We start from the raw sequence: 12,336 nt of genomic DNA on the forward strand, positions 1-12,336 counted from the left end.
TAGTCAAAATATACAGTATACAATGTATTCTAGTTAAAATATACAGTATACACTGTATTCTAGTCTAAATATACAGTATACACTGTATCCTAGTTAAAATATACAGTATACACTGTATTCTAGTTAAAATATACAGTATACACTGTATTTTAGTCTAAATATACAGTATACACTGTATTCTAGTCTAAATATACAGTATACACTGTATTCTAGTCTAAATATACAGTATACACTGTATTCTAGTCTAAATATACAGTAAACACTGTATTCTAGTTTAAATATACAGTATACACTGTATTCTAGATAAAATATACAGTATACACTGTATTCTAGTTAAAATATACAATATACACTGTATTCTAGTTTGAATATACAGTATACACTGTATTATAGTCTAGATATACAGTATACACTGTATTCTAGTTTAGATATACAGTATACACTGTATTCTAGTTAGAATATACAGTATACACTGTATTCTAGTCTAAATATACAGTATACACTGTATTCTAGTTAAAATATACACTATACACTGTATTCCAGTCTAAATATACAGTATACACTGTATTCTAGTCTAAATATACAGTATACATTGTATTCTAGTCTAAATATACAGTATACACTATATTCTAGTTTAGATATACAGTATACACTGTATTCTAGATAAAATATACAGTATACACTGTATCCTAGTCAAAATATACAGTATACACTGTATTATAGTCTAAATATACAGTATACACTGTATTCTAGTCTAAATATACTGTATACACTGTATTCTAGTCTAAATATACTGTATACACTGTATTCTAGACTAGTCTAAATATACAGTATACACTGTATTCTAGTCTAAATATACAGTATACATTGTATTCTAGTCTAAATATACAGTATACACTATATTCTAGTTTAGATATACAGTATACACTGTATTCTAGATAAAATATACAGTATACACTGTATCCTAGTCAAAATATACAGTACACACTGTATTATAGTCTAAATATACAGTATACACTGTATTCTAGTCTAAATATACTGTATACACTGTATTCTAGTCTAAATATACTGTATACACTGTATTCTAGACTAGTCTAAATATACAGTATACACTGTATTCTAGTCTAAATATACAGTATACACTGTATTCTAGTCTAAATATACAGTATACACTGTATTCTAGTCTAAATATACAGTATACACTGTATTCTAGTTAAAATATACACTATACACTGTATTCTAGTCTAAATATACAGTATACACTGTATTATAGTTTAAATATACAGTAAACACTGTATTCTAGTTTAAATATACAGTATACACTGTATTCTAGATAAAATATGCAGTATACACTGTATTCTAGTTAAAATATACAATATACACTGTATTCTAGTTTAAATATACAGTATACACTGTATTCTAGTTTAAATATACAGTATACAGTGGACCCTCGATAATCCGAACACCTTCGTTCCCAGTCCAAACCGTCTGGATTACGAGTTTTCCGGACTGCCGAATTTCGTGTACCATTGTCGTGTAAGAGTTATCTCCCTTGATTATATACAATCCGGGACGTTTCATAAACACGTCTAATTGTCAGACTTTTTAACAATAAATATACTTATGTTTCTGATATGATTCTTGTTTTATTTTGTAGAAAGTAAAAAATAAACTATGTTTTTAAAAGAACACGTAAAGTGAAAGTTGTTTTATTTATAGTGGGCATATGTGACCTACAAACAACACACATGTGTCACGTCCCGGAGGTTCACAAACAAGTAGAAATTACAAACGTTAAATACCTTAAATAAAATACCCGGATTTTACAACTTACCGTCAGTCCATGGTTTTTTTTTATGATTTTTACGTACCAGAAACCCCAAGCTATCAATTTAAAAGTACGCGACACCAGCGAGAACTACCCAAGATGTCCAATAATCATTAAACCCGTATTCACTTAACAATGTGACGCTTAGTTAAGTATCAGACGACTTTTGACTAATTTGTGTGTAATCAACCCAGCTCTTGTGATCACTGCTTAATACGTAAATTTGTATGTAATTAATAACATGCATCTTTCAATGAGTCGTTGATTCACGTAACGATGTTACAAAGCCGATATCCGTGTTTAATTACCGATCATAAATTTATTACATGTATTTGAGATTAATTAATTATCGTATCACGTAATGTATGATTGTGCATAAATTCTGTAACATTTAGGTCGTAGAGAAAAAGCAATGTACCGTTATAAAAACAAAAGCTACACATTGTAACACAGGTAAACACCCGGGGCTATGACCTGGCAGCGGTCGCTATGACTACGCACAGTGTCAAGCGATAGTTTGTACAGCTGTCGACACGGGTGACTTGCCCCGACATTTTTTTCTCCTCGTGGTGAAAAAATTGTCCGAATTATTGAGGGAAATTTACTAATGAAAAGTACGTTCTGTTCCCAAAATTGGCTTCCGGAATCGGAATCCGAATTTCCGGACTGGTGAGTACAAATAACGTTACGGAAATCCGTTCCCGTGCATTTCCGTCCGGACTGTGAGTTTTCCGGACTATCGGCGTCCGGATTATCGCGGGTCCACTGTACACTATTCTAGTCTAAATATACAGTTTACACTGTATTCTAGTTAAAATATACACTATACACTGTATTCTAGTCTAAATATACAGTATACACTGTATTCTAGTCTAAATATACAGTATACATTGTATTCTAGTCTAAATATACAGTATACACTATATTCTAGTTTAGATATACAGTATACACTGTATTCTAGTTAAATATACAGTATACACTGTATTCTAGTCAAAATATACAGTATACACTGTATTCTAGTTAAAATATACAGTATACACTGTATTCTAGATAAAATATACAGTATACACTGTATCCTAGTTAAAATATACAGTATACACTGTATTCTAGTCTAAATATACAGTATACACTGTATTCTAGTCTAAATATACAGTATGCACTGTATTCTAGTCTAAATATACAGTATACACTGTATTCTAGTTAAAATATACAGTATACTCTGTATTCTAGTCTAAATATACAGTATACACTGTATTCTAGTCTAAATATACAGTATACACTGTATTCTAGTTTAAATATACTGTATACACTGTATTCTAGTTTAAATATACAGTATACACTGTATTCTAGTTTAAATATATAGTATACACTGTATTCTAGTCTAAATATACAGTTTATACTGTATTCTAGTTAAAATATACAGTATACACTGTATTCTGCCTGGCATAGGAGAAACATCAGTAGTGTTAAAGAAAAACCTTTTAATTTCATATTCATTACATTTTTATGTGGAGAAAATTGAATATGTTACTGACAAAAAACGTGAGAATAAGAAATGTCCTGTTTGAAAACCTTTAATCTGATGATGAAGTGATTGGCAACAAGACTGCCATTTTGAATGTGTAACTTCCTATTATCTGGTAAGATTGATTTGCGCTGCTGCTATTAATAGTGTGTATTGTTTACTAATAGTGTATAATAGCAAAAGTTGATAATGAATCCCACTAATTCTGCCTTCAGTTCATCTGGTGTAATGCAGTAAATAAGAAAACTAGGTTCTGATTGGTCAATCTAAGGGCTATTCCAGTAAAACATCTATCCCACCCCAGGACTCTAGGTTTTGTTAAGGGGTACCACCCATAAAAATTATCTAATAAATTACTAGAACTTATAGGAAAGAAATCAAACCATGTATAGAAGTGATTTATTTTGGATTCCTGGGGTCAAGTAGATATTTTAATGGAATAGCCCTAAGTTTTTTTTTAACATGACCAGATTTACTATTTTAAACAGTTGTGATGCAAGTTTTAATCAAATTGATCATTTCTGATATTTAACTTGTGAAATACGTTCAGATGCTGTAATATGGTCATACAAAAGAATTAGCTGCAGTTTATGGTGGAATTTGGCTACTACAGCTGTCAGCTTATAATTCAAATCACATCTACATTGTAAAGAAAGTTAATTTAATTTTAATTTTAATTGTTAATTTCATGTACTATTATCCTTCCTTGTTTGTTGAAGGTTGACATGCAAAGCAGATATGGTAAGTTTCTTTCAGTCCACTCTCAGCATTTATCTAAAATTATCAATGATATGGAAATTTCCAGTGAATATTTTTATGTTGTGGGCCATGGAATGGAAGGGCCTCTCTGTAGCATTAATTGTTGTCAAATTTTGATGAATCTTCATACACTTGACATTATGATAGTACATAGATGTTGATATTCCTCTCATTGTACACCCAAGATGGATTCCTCACACATACAATGTGTAAAATTATCTGTAGTGTTCCTTCATTCTCTGGATAACCAAGCTTCAGATCAAATTAAGCTTTCTTTTCTTTCTTTTTCTATACTTACGATATAACTTAATATGTAAAGGACATCAGATGCAGCAGTCACAACAACAGCCACAGATGCCAATCCAGGTTAACATTCCATCATCCAGTATTCCTGATCAGATATCAAACCAAGCCATCACCTCTGTCAGCGACGTCCCTAACACATTGTCCAGTATGCAACCAGCCAGCCAGTCCATGGTCCAGCCAAACAGCATAGCATCCTCTGGAGGAATGCCTCATGATCCTACAGCCAACATTGGACTACCTGCTGGTCATCAGGTCATAACACTGCCCAACCAGTCCAATGTGATGAGGGATAGGAAAATCATATGGGCAGGTACTGATCATATGGTAGAATGTGATGGAGGATAGTTGTCATAATTTATCACTACAAGAAAAGTTATGATTTCATTTATGACAAAATTTTCTTTATTCAATGAATGTTCAAATTTCCATATTTTGATGAAATAAAAATGCCTCTTACAAATAAATTTTTACTTGTAGGTAAAACAGTAAAATGTAGTTCTGCTTGTAACCACGAAACATTTACAGAGATTTGTGGCCCTTTTTTTTTTTTTTTTTTTATATAATTTACTTTTTATTCAGTTTTTAAGCAATACAATGTACATACATTATATATATGACTTGCTGATATTTACTGTTCAATTCTACACATCTAAACCAGGTCAGTTACTGAAAAATCAATCACACACTGCATCACATATATGCACCCACCCACCTTCAAACACTTTGCTAGAAAAAACATTCATGTTTCCAATATCTGTAATACATATGTCATTTAATCATCCATTATAACTATACACGTCACTCCATACATGCATACAAATATGCTAGAAAACATATCACTGTTTTCCACATCATTCCATATACACATGCACAATATATGCTAGAAATCATGTCAATCTTATACACATCACTCCATACATACATACAAAGTTTGCTAGAAATCATAACAATCCTGTACACATTACTCCATACACACATAAAAAAAATGCAGGAAAACATATCAATGTTTCATACTCCATACAAACATACACTAAGCTGAAAAACATATCAATGTAACACCTCACTCCATACATACAAAATATGCTGGAAGACATATCAATGTTACACATTACTCCATACATACAAAATATGACCATGTGGTATCTCTTAACATTGACTACAGGATAGACCATATAAATCGTAAGTACCAGGGTATTACCATTGTCAAATCCATGTCTCATTACAGGGCGCCTGGAATGGCAGGAAAAGATGAAATCTGCAGGACCTACCCAACCCAAAGTGTCCAGATCACTACAATGTCAGTTGTCCAGTGGACTGGCAGATCCAGTCATGTAAGTACCCCTCCCAAAGTGTCCAGGTCAATAAACAGTTGTCCGATGGACTGACAGATCCAGTCATGTAAGTACCCCACCCAAAGTATCCAGGTCAGTAAGCAGTCTATTGGATTGACATAACTGATCATTATAAAATCTCTGTTGATTCTGAGCATTTTCTCTTATTTTGAATTATTTAATATGTTTGATATATTTCTTCTTGAAAGATTTGGGATGACATCTGATTTTATTTTTTAACAGAAATGCTTCCAACTGGCCCACAGATCTGATCATGCAGTTGATACCACAGTCCTTGCTCAACTCTTCACAGTTAACTCCCTTGTTTAAGAAATCACGACAGGTGGGGTTCCATTTCAACAACCACAACTTAGAAGCCCTACGTAACCTGTACAAAGTCATGCAGACTGGATTTGTAAGTATCACTTCACCATAGGATCAATCTGAGAAACTACTTGATTGACACTAATTACTCATAGCTGCCATATTTTGAACTGAGGCAGCCCTCTGTTGGCAGTGCTCAGCCATGGGTTTTTCTATGTCAAACCCGAGAGTGCTGAAGGACATATCCTTATGGAATTTCTTGTCAAAATTTAGGTGCAATTTTCTGCATGTTGCGAAGTCTAATACATATGTTACGTTTCTGCTAACCCTTTATTTCTTCTGACACCACATCGTTATGTTAATCGATGAAATTAAAAACATGCACAGGTATATAAAATTCTGACAGTTTTATTAGCTCACCTGGCCCGAAGGGCCAGTGAGCTTATGGCATGGCGCAGCGTCCATCGTCCGTCCGTCGTCCGTCCGTCAACTTTTTCTTTAAATCGCTACTAGTCCTAAACTACTCAGTGGATTTTGACCAAATTTGGTCTGAAGCATCCTTGGGTGAAGGGGAACCAATTTTGTATAAACGGTGGGTCTGACCCCCCAGGGGCCTTAGGGGCGGGGCCCAGTAGGGGAAATATAGCAAATTCTTTAAAATCCTTCTTCTGTAGCAATGAAGGGATTTGATTCATATTTGGTCTGAAGCATCCTTGGGTGAAGGGGAACCAATTTTGTATAAACGGTGGGTCTGGCCCCCCAGGGGCTTGGGGGCGGGGCCCAATAGGGGAAATATAGCAATTTCTTTAAAATCTTTCTTCTTCTGTAGAAATGAAGGGATTTGATTCATATTTGATCTGAAGCATCCTTGGGTGAAGGGGAACCAATTTTGTATAAACGGTGGGTCTGGCCCCTCAGGGGCCTTAGGGGCGGGGCCCAATAGGGGAAATATAGCAAATTCTTTAAAATCCTTCTTCTTCTGTAGAAATGAAGGGATTTGATTCATATTTGGTCTGAAGCATCCTTGGGTGAAGGGGAACCAATTTTGTATAAACAGTGGGTCTGGTCCCCCACGGGCCTTAGGGGCGGGGCCTGATAGGGGAAATATAACAAATTCTTTAAAATCCTTCTTCTTCTGTAGAAATGAAGGGATTTGATTCATATTTGGTTTGAAGCATCCTTGGGTGAAGGGGAACCAATTTTGTATAAACGGTGGGTCTGGCCCCCCAGGGGCTTGGGGGTGGGGCATACATGCCATACCTCCCGGCGTGAGACAAAATCTCCCTTATTTTCAAGTCATTTATTTCCTCCCGGCAGGAGAGCCAAAATTCCCGTATTTTGTAATTACCTCCAGTATTTTTGCCGACGCCATTTTTGTTTACAATTCAGTGTTTTTCTCGCGAGATTTGGCTAAATTTAGCGATCACGTGATCCATCTGTTCACGTGATCACTCAATCAAAATGGCGCCTGTTGGACACGGCTTTCACACGAAGCTCTGGCTAGTGTAATGTTTGCGCTAGAATATCTATCACCATGAAATAAAGGCAAGTCGCTTACAAACAATTTTAACCCCCTTAGCTAACAGACTTGAATTATGGTTTGCTTTCTTTTAGGACCATACTTTGATGATGGTAATTGATACAGAGTCTGGTCAGATGCAAAATCACACGTGTTTTTCATTTACCATGTGTATCGTTGATCAGTGATAGCAAGATGAAATCCGATAATTTCTGTTAGAAAACTATCAAAATTAGCACATCTGTTGGTCGTTACAAAGTGGTCAATCATGGTGTTTACAATGACTGTACACTCCATGACAGGGACAATATACAAAATCTAGAATGATCGTGATAAGATTTACTGCAGTCTCCTAACATTAACATCTTCCGTTCTCATAATTTCATGTATACACTTGCACACTTGGAATATTTTTATATCTAAATGGTCCAACATAAGGTATCCCACAGGACATTTCATGGTGATTTTTACAACTGATGTGTTCCCTCGGAGTGGATCAAGCTTTCTAATTTTAAGAAAATCCAAACTGATAAATGAATAACTTGCTTGTCTTAATCTTTAGCTACATGTAATTATAATATACTCTTTTCAAATGCTGTTATGCAATATGCATAAAGCTGTGAAACTTTTTGTGTTGCATAAAAAAAATCGGAAAAAAATTCATATCATAAGAATCTGAATGTATACTTATTGCATTTTTTACCTTATACAACTTTTTGTTGTTTGCATATACAATATGATTAATATCTAAAATAAATACAAATATTCTTTATCACTTTCAAAATTAGTTAATTGCTAAAAAATTGAGTAAAAATGTCGATATTTATGTCGCGCACAAATCTCCCTTATTTTAGGCAAAATTCCCTTAAAATAATCATCAATCTCCCTTATTGGTCTCACAAAAATATGGCATGTATGGTGGGGCCCAATAGGGGAATATAGCATATTCTTTAAAATCCTTCTTCTTCTGCAGGAATAAAGGGATTTGATCCATGTTTGGTCTGAAGCATCCTTGGGTGAAGGGGAACCAATTTTGTATAAACGGTGGGTCTGGCCTCCCAGGGGCCTGAGGGGCGGGGCCCAATAGGGGAAATATAGCAAATTCTTTGAAATCCTTCTTCTTCTGTAGGAATAAAGGGATTTGATCCTTATTTGGTCTGAAACATCCTTGGGTGAAGGGGAACCAATTTTGTATAAACGGTGGGTCTGGCCCCCCAGGGGCCTGGGGGGTGGGGCCCAATAGGGGAATATAGCAAATTCTTTAAAATCCTTCTTCTTCTGCAGGAATAAAGGGATTTGATCCATGTTTGGTCTGAAGCATCCTTGGGTGAAGGGGAACCAATTTTGTATAAACAGTGGGTCGGCCTCCCAGGGGCCTTAGGGGTGGGGCCCAATAGGGGAAATATAGCAAATTCTTTGAAATCCTTCTTCTTCCGTAGGAATAAAGGGATTTGATCCATATTTGGTCTGAAACATCCTTGGGTGAAGGGAAACCAATTTGTATAAACGGTTGGTCTGGCCCCAAGGGGCCTTAAGTGTGGGGCCCAATAGGGGAAATAGTGTTAATCCTTTAAATCGCTACTAGTCATAAAGTTATGAATTAATTAGAACCAAATTTGGTCAGGAACATCCTCGGGAGAAGGGGAACAGAGTTTGTATACATTTTTACTCTGAACCCCCAGGGGCCTGAGGGGCGGGGCCAAATAGAGGAAATAGGGTTAATCATTTAAATCGCTACTAGTCATAAAGTTATGGATGAATTTGAACCAAATTTGGTCAGGAACAAGTTTGTATAAATTTTTACTCTGAACCCCAAGGGGCCTGAGGGGCGGGGCCAAATAGGGGAAATAGAGATTAAGTCTTTAAATCGCTACAAGTCATAAAGTTATGAATGAATTAGAACCATATTTGGTCAGGAACATCCTTGGGGGGAGGGGAACAGATCTAGAGTTTGTATAAATTTTACTCTGAACACCCAGGGGCCTGAGGGGCGGAGTCTAAGAGGCCCAAGGGTCTTTCCCCACCCTAAGGGACTTAGTTTCTTCACAATTAGGTTGTAAAAATAATCCATAGGGTCTTTCAGTCCCTTAGAGAGTATGTGTATGAACAAATTGAACATGAACATTATTTTGACATTTGGTCAAATCCAACAAGGTGAGCGATACAGGCCCCATGGGCCTCTTGTTAAAATATGACTTTCATTCAAAGTACTTGCCAAGCAAGATATATCAAATTCCAATCCAATATATACTCCAGGAGTAGAATGTATAAACTCACAAATAATTCACAAAGTAAATATCAAAGGACTTAATTAGACAGATCAATTCCAGCAGTATCCAATAGAATCAACTCCAATTCTTTTTAGAAGTAACCAAACTGAAGAAAATAACTGCACAATAAAAGTTTCTTACTGTTCCTCATTATATTGAACTAAACTACAACTCAAAACCATAAACTAAACTACTCTACACATTTCTATACTCTCTATCTAAACTAAGATAATAAAATCCAAAGTCTCTCTGTTAATAAGACCAACTCCAAAAACTAACCCTAAAACTCTCTATAACTAACTCCTTATTCCAAAGATTCGCTCTGAAAACTCTTCTAACAACTCAATCTCAACAAGCAGCCCCTACTCTAAGTTAACAGCCATTTATATATGGCCAGCAAACTATTCTTGAACAGTGACATCACTTACTAAACCCAACTACCTACACTATAGATGCTAAACTTAACCAACAACACAGTCTAATAAAAGAATGACATCATGGTCAAGTTCTATATATACAACCTCTAGGAACCGACTATAAACAGATCATAACCTCATACCTATTTATACCACAGCCTGGGAAGCTATTTTAAGGCAGTCCACCCAATGACCACATACCTATTTATACCAGAGCTGAGAATCTATCTAAATGCAGCCCCTGGATGATCGCATACCTATTTATAAACCAGTCCCAGAGACTGACCAGGCGGCTATGCATATACCAGTCCTGGAGACTGACCACATGCCTATTTATAAACCACCCATAAGGACCAAACCCAGCCTCTGATAATGTATATACACACTGGCCTCTGAGACTGACCACCAAGGTACTATATATCATCCCCAGAAGGGACTGACAACTATTCACATCTAACATACTTAAGACCTAATAATTACACCATGAACCTAATCAACTCCATTGCTATTCACTCTATCAATTACTACTTAAAACCTTATCTCTGATCTTCAGTCGCCAAGGCAAATTAGAGGCCACTTCCATATTACCACTAAACTGACCATCTACAGTTAACCTCTTACTTGTTACTCACCTTAAAAATAGGAAACAAAGAAAAATCCAAATAAATGAAAATGAGAACCTCACACATAGAATATGGTAGATGTTCTACATTTAGGACATTGTTAAAGAACTATTAATTATAGGTTATTCACTTTACTTGGCATGTCAAACTACATATCTATTTACTGGAATTACAGGCTGGTTGTGTGCATTTCCCGTCAAGCAGTCAGTGTGAGGTGCGCGTCCTCCTCCTCTTGTTCAGCAGCAAGCGTAAGGCATTCATTGGTTTAATTCCCAATGACCAGACGGCCTTTGTCAACGGAATCCGCAATGTCATCTATACTCACAAGGTCAAGGTTGGTCCACCACTGGACTGTATCCATAACAACCTATACCATGTTGTCTTAGCGTAGGGTGATGGAAGGTATTTGCATGCATGCAGGCTTGTGTCCCCGGCAATATGTACATACCCTAAGCATATCATTATACCAAGGTCGTCATGTTCTGCTCAGTCAAAGTTTGGCCACAGCTTTTAATAGAGGGGTTGATTACAGATTGAACCTTTTATCATTTTTTAGTGCTAATTCAATTTCAAGTGGAAATCTGAAATTTATGTGCCAATTGGAATTCTAAAATTTAATCTAAAATGGAAGCAGTATTTGAATAAATATGATTGATATGTGATAAAGAAATGATCATCTTACTTACAACACTAGATTGGTGTTTGAGCAGAATGAGAAATCCTTGATTATTACTAGTTCTGAGCATGTTGTCCGGAACTGTGCTAAAATAGTCTCATTTTGGCTATTCATTTACCTATATTGGTGAAGCTGGTAAAATTCATTACTGTCCAATTTTAACTGATGGAATGTGTTTTATGAATTTTGTTTCATACCTGCATATTGTGAAAGGCTGTTTGTCATTGGAAATACCTTTCTCGCTTCTGTATTTAAAAAATCTAGCGAAGTGCACTATCTTTTAAGATGATATTACGTGCATGTATTTATCTGATAAAATTGTTCACAACATCATGTTCTAACGATATTTCTTGAAAATTTGAGAGTACCCAGAAAGTATCATTTGACAGTTACCATAAATGAATGACCCCTATATACATGTCATGTAGAAGCCAATGAAATAACTGTTTTCAAAAATATTAAAAATCAAAATTGCCACTTTTTTTCTAGAGGTTGTAATTATTGCTCATAAAAAAGAAATCTTGTTTTTGAAATTAGAATCCTACTAAAAATACAATTATGAATATATGTTCTAATAAAAATTCAATACATTTACGTTATGTTTTATAAAGGAAATTCTGGAAATGTTCATGAAAGTAAAGAATTTGTATCGATTTAATAACAGATGTGTTTTGAAAGTACATATTTAGTCATTCTCAAACCACCACAGATATGTGTTATCTATATATAAATTCTGTAGATGTATTTAGTAGATAGGAT

General features: G+C 35.2%; 1 protein-coding gene across 7 annotated transcripts in view; it reads left to right on the forward strand.

Annotated features, from left to right (window-relative positions):
- LOC117336891 (mediator of RNA polymerase II transcription subunit 25-like) overlaps window positions 1-12,336 on the forward strand; it is a 48,316-nt gene that overhangs the window by 12,179 nt on the left and 23,801 nt on the right. For 5 of the 7 annotated variants that reach the window (XM_033897629.1, XM_033897634.1, XM_033897633.1 and 2 more), the window contains exons 12-16: window positions 4,073-4,094; window positions 4,432-4,728; window positions 5,644-5,749; window positions 5,993-6,164; window positions 11,077-11,235. In XM_033897629.1, coding sequence (XP_033753520.1) covers window positions 4,073-4,094; window positions 4,432-4,728; window positions 5,644-5,749; window positions 5,993-6,164; window positions 11,077-11,235 — 756 coding nt within the window. The remainder of the gene's footprint in view (window positions 1-4,072; window positions 4,095-4,431; window positions 4,729-5,643; window positions 5,750-5,992; window positions 6,165-11,076; window positions 11,236-12,336) is intronic. The other 2 variants (XM_033897632.1, XM_033897636.1) reach the window with 1 other exon arrangement.

Source organism: Pecten maximus, chromosome 10, assembly GCF_902652985.1.
Source record: "Pecten maximus chromosome 10, xPecMax1.1, whole genome shotgun sequence".
In the NCBI taxonomy this organism is placed as follows: domain Eukaryota; kingdom Metazoa; phylum Mollusca; class Bivalvia; order Pectinida; family Pectinidae; genus Pecten; species Pecten maximus.